Source organism: Somniosus microcephalus, chromosome 19 (assembly GCF_052327205.1).
Source record: "Somniosus microcephalus isolate GS21.2 chromosome 19, FLI_Smic_1.0, whole genome shotgun sequence".
NCBI classification, from domain to species: Eukaryota; Metazoa; Chordata; class Chondrichthyes; order Squaliformes; family Somniosidae; genus Somniosus; species Somniosus microcephalus.
Genome location: NC_141005.1, coordinates 58410126 through 58435500, shown reverse-complemented (window position 1 = coordinate 58435500; position 25375 = coordinate 58410126). Strand labels below are relative to the sequence as shown.

The 25375-nt window shown below is 44.0% G+C and overlaps 1 protein-coding gene across 4 annotated transcripts in view; it reads right to left on the bottom strand.

Moving 5' to 3' along the window:
- Window positions 1-17831, bottom strand: part of mlec (malectin) — a 72272-nt gene extending 54441 nt beyond the window's left edge. Inside the window, exons 1-3 of one of the 4 annotated variants that reach the window (XM_085961839.1) lie at window positions 17648-17831; window positions 8460-8552; window positions 6409-6587 (exon numbers count right to left, since the gene is read on the bottom strand). In XM_085961839.1, coding sequence (XP_085817965.1) covers window positions 6409-6573 — 165 coding nt within the window. In that variant the 5' untranslated portion in view covers window positions 6574-6587; window positions 8460-8552; window positions 17648-17831. Of the gene's footprint in view, window positions 1-6408; window positions 6588-8459; window positions 8553-17220 lie in introns of all 4 variants that reach the window. The other 3 variants (XM_085961838.1, XM_085961840.1, XM_085961837.1) reach the window with 3 other exon arrangements.
- Between the last annotated feature and the right edge of the window lie 7544 nt (window positions 17832-25375).

Genomic DNA, 25375 nt, shown 5'->3' with positions numbered 1-25375 from the left:
ACCGTTCTGGCCCTGAAAAACGAATTTTATATTGGTGGTGTCAAATTTTTCCACCAAGTTAAAAATTATTAGATTTTTAAAAAAAAAAAAAATTTTTTTTATTCATTTTAAGTTGGTTCATATTTCAGCTTCTACCTTAACCCAGTTTATGTAAAAAAAAAAATCTTTATTTCACTCTCTGTAAATATTTTAAAATGCGATTGATTATTAGAGCTTTCTATTTCCTGGTTCGCAGTCTGTGAGAATTCTGCATTGTGATTGGCTGCTTAGACAGCTTATTGACATCACAGTAGCTCGCACTGTGTGATTCCCACTAAACTATGTTGATTTCAGCTGCATGTCGGAAAAGCCGAACTTCTCGCCACAGAGATCGCAAGATCTTTGTGGGAAGGTTTCTTCGGGGCCAGCGGCAAACGCCTTTGCTTCGCCGCTGACCGCAAATTACAGGCCAATGTGATCATCAAAAACAGAAGTCCATCCAACACTAAAACACGTCTGGCCAGTTTTTCTTCAAACTACCTAACTATGTGAAGGATATTCAGTTACCGTGTACTTTAAAACAACCTTCTATGTAGAGCAGTGCTACAGTAAATACAAAAGCAAGTATAGATGTGGCTTCCATTTGGGAAGCAAGACCTTGGTTTGTTCTGGTTTTGTCTATGTGCATACTGAACAAGTATTTGGTACTTAGCAGGGATCAGTATTTCTCACTGAAAGAATTTGATTTAAATGTGTACACACTAGTGCTATTCTGGAGAATATATTATGTACAAGTTCAGATAACAGTACACTGTCAACTAAATGGCAATTTTTCATTCAGTGGATTGGCATTATAAAATGATGATGTTTCTGGAAAAAAAGCACACTGATTGCTCATTTATGGGGAGCTATATGATATTGGCGGTTAAGTCATCATTAAATAACAGAACTACAGATAGTACACCAGCAAAATTAGTACTGGATAACAGCTATTTACCCTCACAACCTATGACAACTACAGACAACCTCGCTAATTAATGCCCATCACTAGCAAGACTTAAATGCTTTGAATTGTCTGCAATGTTACTTTATATCATAATACCATGTACATAATTACACACCTATTAACAGTGCTAGGTGCAGTGCTAGATGCACACAGTATCATGTTGTTAAGGACCTGTAAATCTGATTTCAACCAATGACCAGTCAAAGCTGAATCTTGTCCTTTTTCTGTAGCTCTAGCATTCAGCTACCCCTGCAGGCTTCAAACAAACTTTAAATATGGTACACTATTTCAAACTCAACAGTAGTAGTTACTGTATTACTGGAGTCCAGGATCCTGGTTTATAACAGAGGCCAAGAACCTGGCAGGGCAGATTAGTCACCAACGTCACTGGCTGGGGCACCTCCAGATCAGCATCCAGTTTGGGCAAAGCGCTGGCTTTTGTATTGGTGCGTGCAATTCTAAGCTATTCCTGCACCCATTCAGGAGAGTAATTGGAGGTGCAAGTGGATACCCAACTCCCAAGAAAAGAAAGTTCTTCTCCTTTAATTCTAACTTTCGATTGTGTCTCTAGCGAGAGGAGATTGAAATGTATAATCTGTGATTCACCGTACACATGCTCACAAATATACAATGACCCCACAATGGTATTTTTATACTGCGTTTAAACTGGTTACTGAAGGTTACCAAGCGAACTAGATCCAAATGTTTCAGGTTGTATGATACTCAGCCTATTGCTGCTGCTGCAGGCTGCTGCCTATTGACGAAGCTTGTATCTTAGAAATGCACAACAGTTCTGTCAATGATTAAATGCTCTCATTCTCAAAAAAACCCTCGCATATCATGTACATTTAATCTGGTAAAATGGCATTTCTTATAAGTGTGGAAATTAAAAAATTGACAAAATATTTTAATCACAAAGATAATGATCCATTCAAGTTCCCTGCCAATGAGCAGCACCAGACAGAATAGGAGGATTTGCTATAGATGGAGTTTCCCCAAAAGATGAATGTGATCTGGCTTCTTTTTCAGCCTCTTGAAAAATTAATAGATTTTCCAAACAAGAAATCTGTCTTTCCCCTGCTTAAAAGGTCCAAATTTACACCATCTGATCAAGGCTTTCTCCTAATAGAAGAGCCTATCTCTAAACTGAGTATGTTGGTAATTGGGCTGCATTATGGCCAGTTTAAAGCAACACCGGAGCCACTCAACTGCTTATGTTAGCCATTTGACATTTTAAGCTCCACGGTAAAAGAAAGAAAGACTTGCATTTATATAGCACCTTTCACGACCACTGGATGGCCCAAAGCGCTTTACAGCCAATTAAGTACTTTTTGAAGTGTAGTCACTGTTGTTATGAAGGAAACACAGCAGCCAATTTGCGCACAGCAAGCTCCCACAAATAGCAATATGAGAATGACCAGATAATCAGTTTTAATGATGTTGGTTGAGGGATAACCATTGGCCAGGGCACACAGTTGCTATTGAACTTTTTTTCCCCCAAAAGCACCTCTAACAATGTAAATTTTTAAAAATCTATTAAAAGTGCTGTCAACAGGATTTCAGTAAAATGCGATGCTGAGCTTATGAAATTTGTATACAAGATATGTGAAAACAATTAGTACTGCATTAACCCCTTGCAAACTGGGGTTGTGCCTGCAGAGAGCTTTTTCATTGATAACACTGGGATGAAGTACTGGTGGGTACAGGTCTGTCACTAGTGAACGGAAAAACGCGATCTAATTAAAGCTGCTTTTGCATTGGGTATGGTAGGCATTCATGCAGTTCCCAATGCGCAGGTCTCGCACAGCTGGCAGCAGCCCCAGAGTAAACTTGCCAGAAACGCCAAGGCCAGCCGCTGGAAGGGCCTGGTTTAAAAAAAAATTACAACACTACATTGGTTCACTACAGGCAGCCCCTTTACAAAGGAGGAGTTTCTGCACTGCATTCCCAGACATCTCTCTCAAAAAGTTACAGATGGCTTGCATTAGATCAACCAAAAATAAATCACCAACCCCAGACTTTGCATTTAATTAACTGAATTAACAAAACTTGTTGCTTGCTCTGAACTAATTTGTCTACCAATCTAGAGCAGTAATTCAAACTGTATTTATGTGTAATAAAATGTTATTCTATGCTTTTACCAGAAATGGCACAAAATGCAAATTTAATGTAGCATTTCAAATGCTACATAAGCCACAACTTTTTAATATCTATGGATAGATAACCCAATGTTATTCTGAAAAAAAACTTGGAAATGGCTTTTTATGGAGGGAGCATTGTTTTAAAGATTTGTAAATTCAAACACTGCTGAACTCTTTGTATACAAATCAAATGACTGCTGGGTGACTGCTCTCACCCAGCATTCCTTAAAGAGACACCAGGATAATACATTTCTTTTTATTGAGTGATACAATCCAAAGGGCATGATCCTCTCTGCTGTGGAACATTTGATCTGCAAAATATGAACAGCAGGCCAGAAGTCAAGAATTTTTGGGTTTGAGGCGGTCTTTTGCCAACTGTTGCTCAACTGTCACACTGAGCCATTCAGTCAAAAAAGATAGCCAATCCGATTTAATTTTATATATTTTGAATACGACATTAACTCCCATTGCTGCCGAGCGTGAAAAGGTACTCTTATTACAGGAGCGGAGCTGACGGAGGACGTGCAGTACTCCCGCCTTCAGCTGTACTGTCTGGTGGAAATGCCCGTACTCAGAACCGACGGAATTGCAGACCCATGAAGATGTGGGTGTATGAATTTTGTGTTGGACTAAGAAGCAGGTTTCAGCAAAGTAAATGCCGAGAGTTAGTTCCCTATATTTCCACTAATACAGTTTTGTATAGTGGAGCACAACAAGAGACACCCAAGGATAAATGTAAAAGGAGGAAAGCTGCACACAATAAGCCTAGGCAATTAAAGTGCCTGAAACACCCTTCTGTTGGCCAGTAAAAGTTTTCTTTTCTGATGAAAGGTCATCCACCTGAAATGTTAACTCGGTTTCTCTCCGCAAATGCTGCCTGACCCGCTGAATATTTCCAGCATTTTCTGATTTTATTATACAAGCTTTCTTTTGACTACCACAACTTTCAAATGGTTGTATCAATCACCACTCTGCAACTTTCTACTACCCATTGCTCTTTTTTGTTAATTCGGCATAATTGAATTTCTACTTTACTCTCTCCACAGGGTGAACTGCGCAACATAGTCGGCTACAACATGGTCCCTTAACCCTCTTGGAACTCCGTTCAAAACTGGCTCAGACTGATGGAATTAAAGTCCCCTTTTTCTGTAAAGATCTTGCACGAATGAGTTTTGCACTGCTTCCTATTGGGCGCAGGCCCACAACATAAATTACTTGTACACTGAATAGCCATGTCATTGAATTATTATTTTATATACTAGTGCACAAACCTTCAATCCAAACCATAAAGGCTTAAATGAAGGTGCAATGTATTAATCTCATTTTACAATACAACTCCCCATCATGAATGTCTTACCAGTATTTGAAATCCACAATTGCTGCCAGCGATACCAAGAATTGATTTGACAACAGCTCTGGAATTCTTTATCAAATGCGACTTCTTACAAGCTCTTCCTTCCCTTCTAAATTGGATAGGATTTTTAAAAATCCAATATACCATCCCTTGGCACTTCCATTTGTCTTCAGTAACTCAAACTCTCAATCTTGTGTTTGCGAGGAGAGAGAGAACACCGACATATACCCTCAGTGATTACAGAAATTTGATGAAGAAGAGCAGTGCTTTTTGTTTGGAGTGGTGGTGGGAGGGGGGCGGGGGGGAAAGAGGGTGCAGTGAGGGCGAAGGGTTTAGAAATGTAGCGAAATCCAAGTGGTTGAAATGGCAACCATATGGCAAAGTGTTTATTGCACAAAATGGCTGTCAGGACAATACCTCTGTCCAACAGATAAGAACTTTAACAGAGATAATAAAGTAATGGTTGTATGTTTTAAGGGAAAGCAGACATTAACTTCCTATATTTAAAAAAAATGTACATGAACAATCACTATAATTGCCAAAGGAATTAGAGAAAACATAAAACACAGCCTCACCCAAAGTACCATTAGAAAGGAACATATATACACAAGGTACGGAAGAACAATTTCTTTTCTTTTTTAAAAAGGGAATGCTAAAAATACTGAAGCACAACCTACTGTTAGGAACATAAATTTAAAACAGAAATAGAGTTTCCTAGAAGTAAAGGGAATTAAGGGTTACGGGGAGCGGGCAGGAATTTGGACAGGAGTCTAGGTTCGGATCGGTCATGGCCCTGTGGGTAGCGGAGCGGGCCCAGGGGCCGTGTAGCCTGATCCTGCTCCTATTTCGTGTGTCTAATTCTGTTAGATGCAGGAGATGGTTCTGTGATAGTGGGTTGGCGGTTAGGATCAGATCAGCCATGATCTTATTGAATGGCGGAGCAGGCTTGAGGGGCCGATTGGCCTACTCCTGCTCCTATTTCTTATGTTCTTATGTTCTAGGAGTAGGCCATTCAGCCACTCGAGCATGTTCCGCCCTTCAATTAGATCATGGATGAACCGTATCTTAACTTCATCTACCCGTCTTGGTTCCGTAACCTTTACCTAACAAAAAGCGATCAATCTCAGTTTTGAAATTTTAAAATGACAGAGCCTTATCTGCCTTTTGGCGGGGGGGGGGGGGGGGGGGGGGGAGAAAGAGTTCCAGATTTCCATTATCCTTTGTGTGAATGGCCTAGCTCTAACTTTAAAGTTACGTCCCTTGCTCTGGACTCCCCCACCAGAGGAAATAGCTTCGCTCTATTTACCCTATCAACTCCTCTAATCATATTGAACACCTCAATTACATCCCTTAGTCTTCTAGTAGAGAATATGGAGTAACTGTTATGGCTTATCCAGATAATTGCACTACCCACCGTGGGACTGTCCCATACAAACCAGGAAGGTCCTAAGCTTTGTGCGCTAGTCTGTGAGGAGTTAGCTGATCTCAAGCCAGGATGGCAGTAAGAGAGTACAATTAGCCTCAGCACACCCGGGCTAAGAGACAGTAAAAAAAAGTCAGCTATGGCTCTCATCACTGTCCAGTGACTCCTGCTGGTAAACATGTGGACAGCAGGTGAGGATCAGGCTTAGCTGTGAAACCACCCAACGGATGAACAATCTGCAGATACTTGTGGTCTTGGCTCCCAAATTAAGAACTGTCACTTAGGTTAGGCACCAAAAAGGTGTCCCTGGAACCACACACCATCATGAGTCAGCTCCTTCAGGAGAGAAAGGGTGGGGATGGGAGAGTCAAAGCAGTAATTGCTAGAGTGTGCATGTGCTGCTCCACTTTAGTACCGAAATACATTTCTTAAAAATTATTTTACACTTTCTGTAAATTGAACACCAAAACCTCTCCCATATCCAGAAAAAATTTAATAAAACTACCTTCTGTTGAGACTGGGCAAAATATACTTCAGCAAACTTCAGAACCAATACATAGTCGCCTTCCTCTTTAATTGGAACATCATATCCAAACGTTTCTTCGTTGTAGCGCTCAGTTTGATACAGAACTTGATCTTCAGGCATTGATCGAAAAATAGGCAACCTCATTCCATAGTCCGATGCTTGAGAAAGAGAGAGAAAGAGAGAGAGAGAGAGAGAGAAGAAAAGGCAGAGAGTTACATTAAGTTCAGGAAAATATTGACAAGGCTTTAGCTTACTACCTGCTAATCAGCTGTTTGAGGCATCGATTCCTCTTCCTTCAGATATGAACTTTGAGCTTTATGGCACCTAATTAACTAAGTAATAGGCAAAATACTGAGAAGCAAATCTACAAGATTTTTCAGCTCAGCCCAATTAGGCGACCAATAGTAGGCATGTAAAAGAATGAACTTGCATTTAAATAGCACCTTTCACGACCTCAGGACGTCCCAAAGCGCTTTACAGCCAATGAACTACTTTTCTGAAGTGTAGTCACTGTTGTGATGTAGGAAACGCAGCAGCAAATTTGTGCACAGCAAGCTCCCACAAACAGCACTGCGATAATGACCAGATAATCTGTTTTAGTGATGTTGGTTGAGAGGAAAGTATTGGCTACAACACCAGGGCAAACTTCCCTACTCTTCTTCAAAATGGTGCCGTGGGATCTTTTATGTCCACCCGAGAGGACAGGTGGGGCCTCGGTTTAATGTCTCATCCGAAAGACAGCATCTCCGACAGCTCCCTCGGTTCTGCACGGAACCGTCAGCATCGGGTATGTGCTCAAATTTCTGGAGTGGGACTTGAACCCACAACCTTCTGACACAGGAGAGAGGGCGACCACTGAGCCACAACGGACACTACACACACTTCTTCCAGTTGAAAAAGCAGCGCCAAATTTTGCTGTTGGGCAGTTGTTCTAAGTGACCGGAACTTATCCAGCTTTAAGAAACAGGGAGAAAGCTGAAGCCCTGAAAAATGTATGGAAATAAAACATGGCAGAAGGACTATACTATGCTGCAGTTACTAAATTGGGAAGGAGGCAGGCCAAGACAGATATCCTCCCCCATTTACAATTTAGACGCAACTGGGTTGTAAAATGTCACAACATTAAAATTATAGTGCTTTGCAAAACACCAGAACAGCCCTTTGTGTTCTCTCAACGTTAGAGCTGTAATAAACATACTTTTCAAAAGACAGGGTTTTATCAAAACCAAATATTTACAATTGAAGAACGATGGAGTGCAAGTGCTGTTGTCAACATTGTTATATGGCATGCATTTTGTACATGGTGCTGCTTTATGGTTCCACAGGGCTGCCACCGTTGATGGAGCTAAGCCAAGAGTAATTGTATTTGGCCTGTTGCTATTTTCAGGCATTTTCCTAGTGTTCTAGGTGCAGTGCAACATGAGCTGTGACACAATGTTCTGCAACATTGCATTTTTTTCTTTAAGGTTCCAGATGGTCAATTTCAGGTGTTTGTTATCTGTGATGAGTCAGTTACTGAGCGGGCAGATTTTCCTCTGCCTGGGTGTATTGGATCACCTGAGTGAAGCAGTAGAGGAAAATCAGGCGGGTAGGATTGCCTGCCCGAGAGGGAGCCCAACCGATTTTCCATCCGTTCAAGTTAATGGATTTAAATTGGACAGGCTCCCTCATCGATATGCGATTCTCCCCCCACCGATTTTCCACTATTTGCTGTAGCCGGGTGATCCAACGGGCCCAGGCACAGAACAGAAGAATCTGCCTTCGCTGTCTGGGCTCGCACATGAATAATAGCCACTTGGCTCAGGTACCCAGAGGGCAGCCAGCACACGTGGAACCATACCCCAATATGAGTCAGCACCTTCAGGGATAGAAGAGAAGAAAAATAACTAACCCTGCTTAAATCCACAATAAAAGTTCAAACACCGAATAAACATGTATAAACGTGCACTGTACATTTTGCATAAACAGAATACACACTGGGGACAATGTGGTTTACAGAAAATAAACCACTCGTGTTGCAGCCGCCATACCTCAGTCATGCCTGTGCAACCGGCGCCACTCCACTTTCGGTAAACCACCGGTCCCCGATGTGTATCCTCTACAGAATTTATATGGAGCCGAGTCTGGATCAAAGCCAAGAGATAAAACATTCAGAGGCAATGTTATTGAAATACTTCCTCACACAAATGAATATTTGAACATCCAAATATTCATTGCAGCCCTAGAGCTTCTACTGCAGCGATTACATTTTAATATGCTTGCCACACACCTAATAGTCAACGGGAGATAAACTACTAGGTACACCTTTCAGAAATAACCCATTAAACCATTAACTAACTAGTACACCCATCACAATTGCCCAATTCATCCATCATCGATTTCTTAGTGTACAAAGGGAGCTTGATTTTCACAACTATAATTGCCAACTTGTGGCAACTCCCTAATGGTTCTGTAGGCAAATGCAACACACAATGCAGTACTAACTCATAATAAAAAGACAGGAGAGTACAAGGTTTGTTCCCTGATTTCTGCTGAAGCAGTGAGAAGGGCATTAAAATTTGCCTCTGCTTGTCCACTGGGATCCCTTCTCCTGAGCACTAAGTGGCCCCATTTAAAGCTCATGTGTGAGGTGGCTGAAGATAGGGGGAGGGGGGAGACCAAACCTAAGTGGAACAAGTGCTTTTCATTTACATAAAAAAGGTTATCTTCGTGTTTATATCTTTATTTTGAGTTACTTGGAACTAACAAAGAGAACTGTGTTTAATATAAAGCCCTAATATGCAAGTGCTGAAATCTTAAGACGACATTCTCACGTTAAAACAATGTAGAATTCACTCAAACGTCCGGCAATGGACCTTAACCATTTGAAAAGTTGACACAGCGATGGAAGTCTTTTGCTAGGACGAGATGGGGAGGTGGAGGTCATAAAATTAAATCCATTCAAACCAATTAACTTTCAAACTTGTGGAGCAGGTTTTGACAGTCGCATTACTGGTTCCCGTTTCAGACATAGAGGTTGTGATGCGTAACACCCACAAGCATTTTTTTTGTTCTAATGTTGAATAGATGGATTTAAAGATATGTACGGAAGCATAAAACAGTTCTTAACTTGTTATCCTCCAAGTAAAGGAGAAGGGGGTATGTGTGGAGAATTTACGACAAGAAACAGCAATCGGTGTCTCCAGCATTTGAGGTTCTGACAATTATAAGATGAAGAACAAGGAAGATCTGCCAGAATCCCAAAATGAATGTCAGTGAGATTAATTAGGCACGGTTGACTCAACATCAACACCCTCCTCCTCACCCACACAAAAAGGAGTTGTTAGATGCTACGAATCAGTTCTTTGTGCTTCACTGCATGATTTCAGTGCAAGTGCCTAATTTTCACACTTTAAAAAAAGGATAGAGCACAAGTCTGCAAAACACATAAAAATGGTGTGTAATTGATGGATTTCGAACATTTTCAGTGTGACTGCGGACAATTCAAAAATCAGTGAGACGTGCCATACTCACCTAGTAACTAACAAGAAGCATGTGATGGGATTATTATGGGTTATAAACTGATAAATGCATGGCCATTGGCAGGATTTCAGTAAAGTGTAATAGCTAGCCGTGAAATTTTCACATAGCTGCATGTAGACAGCTTTTCACTAGGATTTTAATAAATATAACCATAGCATCTTACAGCACAGAGGGAGGCCATTTGGCCCGTCATACCTGTGCCGGCTCTTTGAAAGAACTGTCCAATTTAGTCTCACACACCAGCTTTTCCCCCCCATAACCCTGCAAATTAGTTCTCTTCAAGTGTATGTCCAATTGTCTTTTAAAAGGTCCTATGGAATCGGATCCCACCACCCTTTGAGGTAGTGCATTCCAGATCCCACCACCCTTTGAGGTAGTGCATTCCAGATCCCAACAACCCTCTGAAAAATGTCTCCTAATTTCCTCTCTAATTCTTTTAAATCTTTCACCTCTGGTTACTGACCCATTTGCCGGAAGAAATAATGGTGGGCGTGAGATCTTTGTACTGTCACTTGAACTGTGGAAAAACACCCAGCAAATCGGTCAGGTTAGGTACCCCTTGATTTCCGGTCGGTCACTGGCGTTAGCAATTGTGGTGGGAACAATTGGAGGGGATGAATTAAAATTATGCAAGAAGCATAGTACAACATGGAAGTGTTTTTGCTAAAGTACTACTTCCACTCAGTGCATTGATAGCAACATGCTAAAAAAATAAAGCCTAGTGAAAATATGGAATCAGTTCAGGTTCCATTTCATGTGTTATTTCTAGAACGTTATCCAATGTATTACATTCCTGTTTGCAAAGTTAAGACAGTATGAAAATTGAAACTCATGCCATATGTTCAGTTCTTGCCAGACACTACACTAATCCAGTTTTCCTCAAGAGATTAACTGCAGTACAGTTCCATAGGCTGCAGGTGACATCTGGTACCTTGCCCAAGTGGCCAGTATTGCCCTGACAGTCAGTGTCACAAGTTCTTTGCCCAAAGGAGGCATCACAGTAGAGTCCGATTCTGTCTTCACCCAAAACACACATTTCCAACAAGTGCCTGCAATCCGGGAACCCTGGCTAATTTTTCAGTTCGCTAATCTAAGCGCTCGGAGGCCAATCACTGCACCAGCTGAAATCAGCTAACTCACACACCAAGGATTGAACCTGGGCCTTAAACCAGGATTCAAGTCTGTATGACTCAGACTGTGCGGTCCCTTTATCTGTGAACCATTAGGTGGGCTCCCAAGATACTATTTGTATAACAAAATATATAGCTGATATTATGGGAATGGCTTTTAATTTCACCAATTGGACAGCAGGTTCTGACAATTGAGCTATGTGAGTTGAACTGACAAGTTATTGAATTTTATTCTATATCTTACAGGGAGATAGCATACCGTTATTATGATTGATAATAGAATTGACAGGCAATATTCAACTCTTGGCGTATCAGAGAATTGTCTACTCAATGCAGTTTTTTTCAAATACTGAAAACCAAATTTGCAAGAGAATTTTTGAAAGTAAAATGCAACATGTTCTGGTCACAAACAGCTGCAGCTCTGTACATACAAATTCCAATTGGTGTATCCTCTTTAGAGTTACTTTTGTTTTGAGACAGCTGTACTTATTGTGCAAAATGAGAAAAAAATTGTATCTTTATTGTACAGTAATGAGGGCGATTTAATCATTTTTTCCATTCCCAGGACTATTCCAAAATTCTGTTCATAGTCACTGGAGAGGTTTGATATGTAGTGGAGATCCTAACTTGATCTAAATATAACATAGGTGGCAGATACCAGCTGCCTGGACCAAATGTAAATACTGCGAGGGAGACTAGGTTGAGGAGTGTACTGTAACACTTTCCTGGCACCTCTAGGATGTTCAAATCCAGTGCTGATAATGGGATAAAAGCCTTCTCTACCCTAGGGATTTAATCTGAAATTAAGTTGGGTTCATCTCAGCCAAGCTCATAATGGGCGTGGGCCTTCAGCCCAAAAGTACCCGAATTAGCAATTTCATTCAGAGATGGTCGGTGTGGTAAATGGGAAATGTTGCACTCGTGCACTAATTGGGAATCTTTTGAGATTGGGGTTAAGCAGGGCAGATGGATCTTTACTCTTCAGCTGGATGCGTCATATCTGACCCAAGACAACTTGATGTGGATACTCATTACCTGAAATGGAAAATTGTTCCATTATCCAGCACAAACATCCCTCACACAAACGCAAAAAATACATAAACTTTGCGACAAGACAACAACAAAATACAACAGATCATCAATATATAGCAGTAATGCCTTGAATGGCCCAAACACTCTAAAATAATTAGGTTCGATTTTATCAAGGACATTTCCACCAGGAGCTTGGCTGCAGAGCACCTGCAGTTCAGTTCCCATGCAATGCTATTCCACATTGTTATCTTTGAAGAAAATACTATTTCTTTATTAGAGACAAATATTTTGGGCCATTCCAAATTAACTGTCCGCGAGAAGAACATGGTTTGTTTTCTTTTCAAAGAAGGATAGTCTAAACATTCCGAAAATGGAGCATGCTCCATAACCTCAAAGAAAAGCTGTCGTCACCACGTCAACTTCAAGCTAAGTAGACATATGCTTGGCCAGAAGCACTATATCAACAGCCACCAATAAAGTGGGTCAGAAATTAGAGGGGAAAAGAGAACAGTCAGTTAATGTCAAATCAACTTATTTTATTTGGATAAGCCTTGGCATCAAACACTTGCATCACAAATTAAAAAGTTTCATTTTCTGCCGATATTATCTCCTTAAAACTCACATTTAAATCTCTGCAAACCAATGTGCAAACAGATGGAATTGTTAATTAATTACCCATCTTTTCCCTTTGGCCACCCGTGTGAGATGAGGAGACGCCTATTATTCCAGAGAGCATTATAACAGTGACAGAAAATTCTTCATTGAAAAACAAATGTAATGTCCCATCAATATCCAAATAATGAGGCCTTTAATACAGTCCTTCTTCACAGTACAATCTCACCTCTATGCAATTTCCTCATGTTAACCTTTCCAAAGATGTTACAGTAGCAGATGTCTTGTTTGACACACATTTTACCTGCTTCATATGCTCAGAAAAGGTAAGTGAAAGCCATGTCCTCTTCCTGATCTGACAATACATAACTTATTTACTCAATGTCATCCGTTGCCAAATGTTTGCAATTTACTACTAAGCCAATAATGAAGCAGCATATTCCCCCCCCCCCCCCACCCCCAATTCTCTCCTACAAGGTATTAACTCATACTGGATTTGGATCCACAGGTGCGACTTTCTCACTCAAGCGTCTAATCTTTACTTATTGTCCTAGGCAGCAAATGTTGGCAAGCTACTCAACCAGAGCAGAGTCTAATAGGATAGCAAAATACTGCAGATGTTGGAAATCCGAAATAACAACAGAAAATGCTGGAAAAACTCAGCAAGTCAGGCAACATCCGTGGAGAGAAATTTGAGTTGACGTTTCGGGTTTGACCCTTCTTCAAAACTGGAGAGAAAAGGAACTAGATCGAAGGCAGGGCTGCGATCGGACAAAAGAATAAAAGAACCAAAAGAAGTAAAAGAGATTAGAAGCTAGACGAGATGGTAATAGGCTGTGATTAGGTGTAAAGTGTACTGGCAGGGCAAAAGATAGCTGCCAGGTGTGAGAGAGAAACAAAAATCCTGTTATCACCATAATACCCACAGACACAAACACATTCCAGCCATTGGTCACTGTAGTGACCAGTATCAGGAGCCCAGGCTTGTCTCCCCTTACACCCAAGGCCCAAAGGCCAATTGTAGCAATACCATAGCTGAGATCAGTTAACGCAGTACAAATTGTGTTCTGGTACTGACCATTTCATGAATTTAAGGCCCAGATCAAGCTCAAATGAGTAGGAAGCTATGAAGATTTGTAATTATATGTGCAAGTCAATCAGACAAACACTAGTGTACTGTGAAGCACTGACTTCACATCATTCACCTTCACTACAAGTTCCTGATCTCCTGTGGAGGAGGCACCATTCCTCACACGAGGAAGAAAAATGGATTCCAAGGCAAATTAATCTTCTCCTCTTGCGCAATGCTTATCGGCAGGTGGTAAAATGCCACAGGTGTGGGAGCAAGTCACCTGCCGACATTCCATTCAGGAATGCCACACTTGACAGGGAGAAGGGAATGGCACACTACAGAACATCTATCTATCTTGTAGGAATTTTCCACAATTGAGTTAAGACAAATAACTTGGTGAGCAAGTTGAAGAAGGGTTTTGACCTGAAACATTAACTCTGTTTCTCTCTCCACAGATGTTGCCTGGCCTGCTGAGTTTTTCCCAGCGTTTTCTGTTGTTATTTTGGTGAGCTGTGACAGTTAGTTATCCATATAAATCAAAGAATCATAGAATAGAATCATAGAATGGTTACAGCACGGAAGGCGGCCATTCGGCCCGTCGAACCCATGCCGGCTCTCTGCAAGAACACTTCAGCTAGTCCCACTCCCCACCCTTTCCGCGTAGCCCTGCAAATTTATTTCCTTCCGATACTTATCCAACTCCCTTTTGAAAGCCATGATTGAATCCTCCTCCATCACCCTTTCAGGCAGTGCATTCCAGATCTTAACCACTCGCTGCGTAAAAATGTTTTTTCTTACATCACCTTTAGTTCTTTTGCCAATCACCTTAAATCTGTGTCCTCTGGTTCTCGACCCTTCTACCAATGGGAACAGTTTCCCTCTATCTACTCTGTCCAGACCCCTCATGATTTTGAGCACCTCCATCAAATCTCCTCTCAACCTTCTCTGCTCCAAGGAGAACAACCCCAGCTTCTCCAGTCTATCAATGTAATTGCCACGTGTCCGCCCATTTCACCAGCCTGTCTAAGTCTTCCTGAAGTCCATCACTCTCCTCCTCGCTGATCACTATACTACCAAGTTTTGTGTCATCTGCAAATTTTGAAATTGTGCCCTGTACACCCACGTCCAAGTCATTGATATATATATCAAGAAAAGCAGTGGTCCTAGAACCAAACCCTGGGGAATACCACTGTATATCTTCCTCTAATCCGAAAAACAACCGTTCACCGCTACTCTGTTTCCTATCACTTAGCCAATTCCATATCGATGCTGCCACTGTCCCTTTTATTCCATGGGCTTCAACTTTGCTGGCAAGCTTATTATGTGGCACTTTGTCAAACGCCTTTTAGAAATCCATGTATACCACGTCAACTGCATTACTCTCATCAACCCTCTGTTGCCTCACCAAAAAACTCAATTAAGTTAGTTAAACACAATTTGCCTTTAACAAATCTGTGCTGGCTTTTCTTAATTAATCCACACTTGTCCAAGTGACTGTTAATTTTGTCCCCGATTACTGTTTCTAAAAGCTTCCCTACTACCGAGGTCCAACTGACTGGCTTGTAGTTGCTGGGTTTATCTTTACACCCTTTCTTGAACAATGGTGTAACATTTGCAATTCTCCAGTCCTCCAGCATCACCCCCATATCTAAGGAGGATTGGAATATTATAGCCAGTACCTCCACGAGTTCCTCCCTCAATTCCCTCAGCATCCTAGGATGCATCCCATCTGCTCCTGGTGATTTATCTACTTTAAGTACAGCCAGCCTTTCCAATGCCTCCGCTTTATCAATTTTTATTATCCTATCAAGTATCTCCACTACCTCGTTCTTTACTATAGCTATGGCAACATCCTCTTCCTTAGTGAAGACAGATGCAAAGTACTTGTTTAGTACCTCAGCCATACCCATGCATAGGTCTCCTCTTTGGTCCTGAATCAGCCCCACCCCCACCCTTCCTCTTACTACCCTTTTACTATTTATATGCCTATAGAAGACTTTTGGATTGCCTTTTATGTTGGCTGCCATTCTATTCTCATTGCCCCTCTTATTTCCTCTTTCGTCATCCAGGGAGCCCTGACCTTAGTTGCCCTGCCTTTCCCCCTAGTGGTAATGTACTTCAACTGAACCTCAACTATTTCCTCTTTAAAGGCAGCCCATTGTCCCATTACAGTTTTTCCTGCCAATCTTTGATTCCCGTTTACCCAGGCCAGATCCATTCTCATCCCACTGAAATTGGCCTTCCCCCAGTTAAACATTTTTACTCTAGATTGTTCCCTGTCCTTTTCCATAGCTAATCTAAACCTTATGATACTATGATCACTGTTCCCTAAATGTTCACCGACTGACACTTGCTCCACTTGACCTACCTCATTCCCCAGAACAAGATCCAACAATGCCTCCTCCCTCATCGGGCCAGAAACATACCTGATCAAGAAACTGCTCCTGAACATATTTCAGAAATTCTTCCCCTTCTCTGCCCTTAACACTATTATGATCCCAGTCTATATTAGGATAGTTGAAGTCCCCAATTTCAATTCAATTCAATTTTATGTCATATATGCAGCAGACGTGTGTACTGCACAATGAAATGTTGATTTTTACGAGTCCTCCCAACAGTGGAATAAATATGGCATAACAATGATAAAAATACTAAATAGAAATACAGTAATAAAGTCATAAATAATAATAAATTATACATTCATGAGTCTTATGGCATGGGGGTAGCTGTTTCGAAACCTGCTGGTTTATTACAATTATTACTACTCTATAGTTCTTGCACACCTCTGTAATTTCTCTGCAAATTTGCTACTCCATATCTTTCCCACTATTTAGTAGTTGTATATAATAAAGCTTATTGCACATTTTCCCACATCTGTACTCTTATAGCATCAAGTGATTAGATCAGGTCAGATGCAACACAGAGGTTCTTCTATAGCTGCTGCTAATGTGCTCGCGTTCAATATTTAAAAAAAGTAGTCATATGGCATCCAGGGTTTTTGTAAAAGACAAAAATCACACACTTTGATTACTTGATCACACTTGGGGGGGGGGGGGGGGGGTTAAGAGCAGGACATCCATGTACCCTGATTAACATTACATTTAGACAACCAACATGTGCTCCAGCAGTCAGTGAGAAAAAAAAGTTATTGGCCACCCATCTGTGCAAATGGAAGTTGCCTTCCCCCCTAGTCCTCGGTAATGTCATCCCTCACTTTGACAAGCACAAATAGGCACTTGGGGAAAGTTTTATTTCTGGCTCTTTTTTTTATTGCAAATTCACAGCTTCACCCCAGACACCGCCAGCATTTTGAGCACTGTTTATAAAGTGAATGAAACACACATTCGAGATCACCAATTATATAAATGCAATAAAGTACTTGTCTCCCCCAGCCCCCTCCTCCTCCCATCCCCCGTGGCTTACCCCTGCCTATTTTGCCTTCCAGCGGGTCCCTCTTGAAGTGGATGCCGTGGACGTCGGTGTGAGCCTCGCCGCCGGCGTTGATGGCCCATATCACCTTGTCGGCCTGGCCGCTCGCACCGCAGTAGCAGCGTGCCGTCACCAAGGCCGCCGTTAGCAACCAGAGGCAGTGCGTGCTGCGAGTGCAGGGCTTCCCTCTCCTCATCTCACACTCGCTGGCTCCGGCGCTGTGGCTGCTCAAAATAAACCGAACTATCGCGGCACGGCCTCCACCATCCAAAAAAAAACCCAAATAAAATCCACTTACAGTTTAAAACACTTTTTTACATTTATCCCCACCCCCTCCTGATAAAGCTGCAAGAGGAAAAAAAATATCTTTTTTTTGCAGGTTGGAGAGCGCTGAGGGGAAAAAGGCGGGGCTCAACCTAACCTGATGGAAACGAACGTACTCAGCGTCTTACTGATTGACAAGCCATTCGAGCAATAGGACGTGGGGTTCAGAGGGCGACTGCTTGTTTTAACCAGGGAGGTGCGGCCAACCAGCACGTCGGAGGCGGGTCTTCAACTAGCCAAGTTAGGTTGCATGGGAGCGCAAGCCTGGTCCGTTGGCAAGTGCCAACCGAATGCGGAAGTAGGTTCACTGGTCCAATTGCTGCAATGGGGAGAGGTGGAGGATTTTGTCCACGCTTTTCTTAGAATTTTTTTCGCTAACGATGGCTTGTTTAGAAAACACATCTGAAAGTGATCTGAGGCGCATTTTTTTTTCTTGCATAGTCACTGGAATTTGCATTGTGCTTAACTTTGTAAAATATGGTTTGTAATTCCCCCCCCCCCCCCCCCCATTTGTGTAAAATGGGTCGATCGCGACTAACCAACCAGAGAGATCCAACGCACACTAGTCGCGGTGCAGTGTGGGAGCGGGAGCCAATGAATGGAAGGCGGGCGGGCAGCCGTGCGCGGTGGTGGTTGGACTGTGAGCTCCGGGACCTGTCCAGCCAGCCTTGTGTTCTCCGCACAAGTGCCACACCAACAACTCGTCCTTATAATGGGGTGGTGGGTGTCATCCTTCGCCTCTGAGTCATGAAGGTTGTAGGTTCAACTCTCACTCCAGGGCTTGAGCACAAAAACAAATCTAGGTTGATGCTCCAGTGCAGTGCCGAGGGCGTGCTGCACTGTCGGAGTGTGCCGTCTTTCGGATGAGAGACGTTAAACCGAGACCCCCGCCTGCCCCCTCAGGTGAACGTTAAAGACCCCATGGTGCTATTTCGAAGAAGAGCAGGGGAGTTCTCCCTGCTGTCCTGGCCAACGTCACTAAAACGCAGTTATTTGGTCATTATCCCGTTGCTGTTTGTGGGAGCTTGCTGTGTGCAAATTGGCTGCCGCAATTCCTACATTACAACAGTGACTGCACTTCAAAAAGTACTCATTGACTAAAGCGCTTTGGGCTGTCCGGTGGTCGTCAAATGCGCTATATAAATGCAAGTCTTTCCCTTTTTTATATAGTGCCTTTAACATAGTAAAGCGTCCCAAGGTGCTTCACAGGAGTATTATAAGACAAAAAATTTGACACCGAGCCGCATAAGGAGAAATTAGGGCCGGTGACCAAAAGCTTGGTCAAAGAGGTAAGTTTTAAGGAGAGTCTTAAAGGAGGAAAGAGGCGGAGAGGTTTAGGCAGGGAATTCTAGAACTTGGGGCCTAGGCAACAGAAGGCACGGCCACCAATGGTTGAGCGATTATAATCAGGGATGCTCAAGAGGGCAGAATTAGAGAAATGAAGATATCTTGGGCAGTGGTTGTGGGGCTGAAGGCGATTACAGAGATAGGGAGGGGCGAGGCCATGGAGGGTTTTGAAAACAGAGATGAGAATTTTGAAATCGAGGCGTTGCTTAACCGGGAGCCAATGTAGGTCAGCGAGCACGGGGTGATGGGTGAATGGGACTTGGTGCGAGTTAGGACACGGGCAGCTGAGTTTTGGATGACCAAGTTTACGTAGAGTAGAATTTGGGAGGCCAGCCAGGAGTGCGTTGGAATAGTCAAGTCTAGAGGTAACAAAGGCAAGGATGATGTTTCAGCAGCGGATGAGTTGAGGCAAGGGCGGAGAAAGGCGATGCTACGGAGGTGGAAATAGGCGGTCTTAGTTAATGCTGTGGATATGTGGTCGGAAGCTCATTTCAGGGTCAAATGTGACACCAAGGTTGCAAATAGTGTGGTTCAGCCTCAGACTGTTGAGCGGGATGAAGTCAGTTGCTAGGGAACGGAGTTTGTGGCGGGGACCGAAAACAATTGCTTAGATCTTCCCAATTTTTAATTGAAGAAAATTTCTGCTCATCCAGAACTGGATGTTGGACAAGCAGTCTGACAGTTTAGAGACCGTGGAGGGGTCGAGAGAAGTGGTAGTGAGGTAGAGCTGGGTGTCGCCAGCGTATATGTGGAAACTGATGCTGTGTTTTCAGATGATGTCGTCAAGGGGCAACATGTAGATGAGAAATATAAGGGGGCCAAGGATAGATCCTTGGGGGACACCAGAGGTAACGATGTGGGAGTAGGAAGAGAAGCTGTTGCAGGTGATTCTCTGGCTACGATTAGATAAGAATAGAACCAGGCGAGTGCAGTCCCACCTAGCTGGACGACAGTGGAGAGGCGTTGGAGAAGGATGGAGTGGTCAAAGGCTGCAGACAAGTCAAGAAGGACGAGGAGGGATAGTTTACCTTTGTTGCAGTCACAAAGGATGTAATTTGTGATTTTGATGAGAGCCATTTTGGTGCTATAGCAAGGGCAGAAACCTGATTGGAGGGAATTCAAACATGGAATTGCGGAAAAGATGGGCACGGATTTGGGAGGTGACAACATGTTCAAGGACTTTGGAGAGGAAAGGGAGGTTGGAGATGGGGCGGTAGTTTGCAAGGATGGAGGGGTCAAGGTTTGGTTTTTTGAGGAGAGGGGTGATGATGGCAGATTTGAGGGATAGGGGGACAGTACCTGAGGAGAGAGAACCGTTAACAATGTCAGCTAACATGGGAGCCAGAAAAGGAAGTTGGGTGGTCAGCAGTTTGGTGGGAATAGGGTCGAGGGAGCAGGAAGTGGGTCTCAGACAAGATGAGCGTGGCGCGGAGAGGTCATGAGGGGAGATCGGAGAGAAACTGGAGAAAGATGCGAGTTCAGGGCTAGGGCAGGGGGGGACCTTAGAGGAAGTTTTTTTTAATTCGTTTATGGGATGTGGGCGTCGCTGGCAAGGCCATGTGGTGAAGGTATTCCCACAGTGCTGTTAGGTAGGGAGTTCCAGGATTTTGACGATGAAGGATCGCAATATATTTCCAAGTCAGGAAGATGTGTGACTTGGAGGTGGTGGTGTTCCCATGCGCCTGCTGCCCTTGTCCTTCTAGGTGGAGGAGGTTGCAGGTTTGGGAGGTGCTGCCAAAGAAGCCTTGGCGAGTTGCTGCAGTGCATCTTGCAGATGGTACACACTGCAACCACGGTGCGCCGGTGGTGGAGGGAGTGAATATTTAAGGTGGTGGATGGGGTGCCAATCAAGCGGGCTGCTCTGTCCTAGATGGTGCCAAGCTTCTTGAGTGTTGCTCGAGCTGCACTCATCCAGGCAAGTGGAGAGTATTCCATCACACTCCTGACTAGTGCCTTGTAGATGGTGGCAAGGCTTTGGGGAGTCAGGAGGTGAGAAACTCGCTGCAGAATACCTAGCCTCTGACCTGCTCTTGTTGCCACAGTATTTATGTGGCTGGTCCAGTTAAGTTTCTGGTCAATGGTGACCCCCCCAGGATGTTGATGGTGGGGGATTCGGCGAAGGTAATGCTGTTGAATGTCAAGGGGCGGTGGTTAGACTCTGACTTGTTGGAGATGGTCATTGCCTGGCACTTCTGTGGCGAGAATATTACCCCAAGCCTGAACGTCGTCCAGGTCTTCTTGCATGCGGGCATGGACTGCTTCATTATCTGAGGAGTTGTGAATGGCGCTGAACACTGTGCAGTCATCAGCGAACATCCCCATTTCTGACCTTATGTTGGAGGGATGGTCGTTGATGAAGCAGTTGAAGATGGTTGGGCCTAGGACACTGTCATGAGGAACTCCTGCAGCGATGTCCTGGTGCTGTGATGATTGACCTTCAACCACTACAACCATCTTTGTGCTAGGTATGACTCCAGCCAGTGGAGAGTTTTCACCCGATTCCCATTGCCTTCAGTTTTACTAGGACTCCTTGATGCCACACTCGGTCAAATGCTGCTTTGATGCCAAGGGCAGTCATTCTCACCTCACTTCTGTAATTCAGCTCCTTTGTCCATGTTTGGACCAAGGCTGTAATGAGGTCGGGAGTCAAGTGGTCTTGGCGGAACCCAAACTGGGCATCAGTGAGCAGGTTATTGGTGAGTAAGTGCCGCTTGATAGCCCGGTGGGCTAGGGGAAGGAAGGGAAGTGACAGGCAGCTGAACGGATGGACTCCATCTTAGAGACAAAGAAGTCCATGAGCTCCTCACACTTGTCGGAGGTGAGGGTGGAGGATTCGGGGAGAGGGGTTTAAGAAGACCGTTGGCAGTGGAGAATAGAAGCTGGGGTTTATCTTTGCATTCCAGAATGGTTCTGGAATAGTGAGCAATTTTGGCAGACGAGAGCAGGACCCGATAATGCTTTGTGGTCCAGCCAGATCTGGCGGTGAATGGCTAAACCAGTTGTCCGCCATATACGTTCAAGTCTGCATCCCTTGGACTTAAGGGAGCGAAGATGAGACCCGTACCGGGGGAATGGCCAGGGTGCAAGAGAGTAATTGTTTTAATGGACTAGGGTATCAAAGGTGGTAGTGAGGGTGGTAGTTGAGCAGATCGGTAGCTGCAGAAATGTCATGGTGAATGGAGGGCCAAAGGCTGGAGAGTTGGGATTCCGTAAGTGCAGTTGGGGGAGAGTTGGGGCGACACAGAAGTTGGGGGGGGTGGTGGGGGGACAGTGCTGGAGAGCGATACGAGGAAGTGGTCAGAGATGGCCTTGTCTGCAATTGACACGAAAGATGGCAAGGTCGAGGGGGTGGCTGTGAATATGGGTTGGGGAGTTTACCTGGAGGGAGCGATTAAGGGAGGATAGGAGGCTAGTGAACTCGGAGGAGAGAGAGCATGATGAATTCAGATGGAGGTTGAAATCACTGCAGATGAGAAGTCGTTCGGTGCTGAGGGAGGAAAGCAGTGAAGATATCTCGGTAATAAAATTTTTATGGTACGTGGGTGGGCGGTAGAGAACAAGAATTTTAAATGAGGTGAGAGGGGTGGAATAAGGCGAGATGCTCAAAGGAGGAGAAAGTGCCAGCGGAGTAGGGGGACAGACCAAGGTGTGATTTGGTGATGAGAGCCACACCGCCACCGCGGCATTCTGAGCAGGGCAAGTGGTGGAAGGTATAGCTAGGTGGGGAGGCTCCATTTAAGGGTAAGGTGTCATCACAGGCTGCAAACCTCTTTAAATAAGTAGGCCCGTGTTTACTTTCAATAGTCATAAGTATCAAAAGTTCATCAACCTGAAACGTTAACTCTGTTTCTCTCTCTACAGATGCTGCCTGACCTGAATATTTCCAGCATTTTCTGTTTTTATTCCTGGAACATATTGTTGCCTCACAATTAAGATCTCATCTCTCACATCTTCCTGTTCAAAACTCTGCAATCAAGCTTCCACCTCCCCAGAACACTAAGACTGTGTTGGTCAAAGTTACTAATAACATCCCCTGTGACTGTGGTTCAGTGTATCACTTCATCCTCCTCAACCTCTCCACTGCCTTTGTTACAATCAACCAGTCCATCCTCCTCGAACTTCTGTCTCCACAGGCCACGTCTGTGTCACTGCTTTCTCCTGGGTTCATGTTTACTTGTCACATCATAGGTACTAATTCACCTTCAATAGCTCCTCCTACCGCCCCAAGGTCACCTTTTGCAGACCCCAAGGATCCAAACTCCAAGGGCCCTCTTCATCATTTACATTCTACCACTTGGTAACATCATATAAAAACATGGAATCAATTTTCACATATACATAGACAAAACTCCCTGACTATCCATCAACTCTATATCCCTTGCCACCGTCTACACCTGTCTAGCTCACATTAAGGAAGCCAAACCTTCCAGTTAAATGTCAGCAAAACTGAAGCTATGGGGGCGATTTTGCCAGCCCTTGGGAGGTGGGACTGCTGGGAAAATGGCAGAATCTTGGGGGCGGGTGCCCATCCCGCCCCCAACCTGCCTTCGTGCCATCTTCCCAGGAGACGGGTAGCTTACCCGCGCCGGGTCCCGTCTCCTGGAGGCGGGAAGGGGATTAACAGGCAGTTAAGAGGATTGTCCCCATTTTTCCAGCTGAGGGGCGGGCTTCCCAACATCGGGGAAACCCTGCCAAGGTCACCGAGGCGAGCAGGGGGTCGGAGGGGTCCAAAAGTACGCTGTGGAGATGAGTGATGGGTGCAAGTGTGGAGAGGTGAGTATGTGAGGTGAGTGAAAAGTGATAGAAAATGTTTACTTAACTTTGTTTCTTCCTGCAGGCTTCAGTAGTTGATGAACCGGAGACTCCGCGGCAGAGATGACAGATGGCTGCTACATTCTCCGATGCAACAGTCATCTGATTTCTGCTCAGCAGATAGGTTTGACACGTCTTGAATACAAGGACTCATCAAACAACAGAGAATGTCAGTGTTTGACAGCTTCACAGAGCTGTCAAATTATGACAATTCATCTGTCAAAAATTTTTGACTGATGAAACGTCATATGCTGACGTTCTCTGTAACCGGCTTCCCCTTAATTGGCCTGCTAAGCCCGCTGGGCAGGCTTAACAAGGTCAATCAAGGGAAAATAGCGTGGGTTGGCCACAAGTCGATGGAGGCGGGACTGAAACACGACAAGCAGCAGTCCTGCCTCACTTTTACTGTGGGGAATCTCTCACTTTTACTGTGGAGAATCTCTCACTTTTACTGTGGGAATCTCTCACTTTTACTGTGGGAATCTCTCACTTTTACTGTGGGAATCTCTCACTTTTACTGTGGGAATCTCTCACTTTTACTGTGGGAATCTCTCACTTTTACGGTGGGAATCTCTCACTTTTACGGTGGGAATCTCTCACTTTTACTGTGGAGAATCTCTCACTTTTACTGTGGGAATCTCTCACTTTTACTGTGGGAATCTCTCACTTTTACGGTGGGAATCTCTCACTTTTACGGTGGGAATCTCTCACTTTTACGGTGGGAATCTCACTTTTACGGTGGGAATCTCTCACTTTTACGGTGGGAATCTCTCACTTTTACTGTGGGAATCTCTCACTTTTACGGTGGGAATCTCTCACTTTTACGGTGGGAATCTCTCACTTTTACGGTGGGAATCTCACTTTTACGGTGGGAATCTCTCACTTTTACGGTGGGAATCTCTCACTTTTACGGTGGGAATCTCTCACTTTTACGGTGGGAATCTCACTTTTACGGTGGGAATCTCTCACTTTTACGGTGGGAATCTCACTTTTACGGTGGGAATCTCACTTTTACGGTGGGAATCTCACTTTTACGGTGGGAATCTCACTTTTACGGTGGGAATCTCACTTTTACGGTGGGAATCTCTCACTTTTACGGTGGGAATCTCACTTTTACTGTGGGAATCTCACTTTTACTGTGGGGAATCTCGCTTTTACTCTGGATCCCTCGCTTTTACTCTGGATCCCTCGCTTTTACTCTGTGGGGTCCCTCGCTTTTACTCTGTGGGGTCCCTCGCTTTTACTCTGTGGGGTCCCTCGCTTTTACTCTGTGGGGTCCCTCGCTTTTACTCTGTGGGGTCCCTCGCTTTTACTCTGGGAGTCCCTCGCTTTTACTCTGGGAGTCCCTCGCTTTTACTCTGGGAGTCCCTCGCTTTTACTCTGGGAGTCCCTCGCTTTTACTCTGGGAGTCCCTCGCTTTTACTCTGGGAGTCCCTCGCTTTTACTCTGGGAGTCCCTCGCTTTTACTCTGGGAGTCCCTCGCTTTTACTCTGGGAGTCCCTCGCTTTTACTCTGGGGGTCCCTCGCTTTTACTCTGGGGGCCCCTCGCTTTTACTCTGGGGGCCCCTCGCTTTTACTCTGGGGGCCCCTCGCTTTTACTCGTGATTATTTATACTTTTGTATTTCGTGAGCATTTGCTATCATTTTAATGAACTGTTCCATCAAT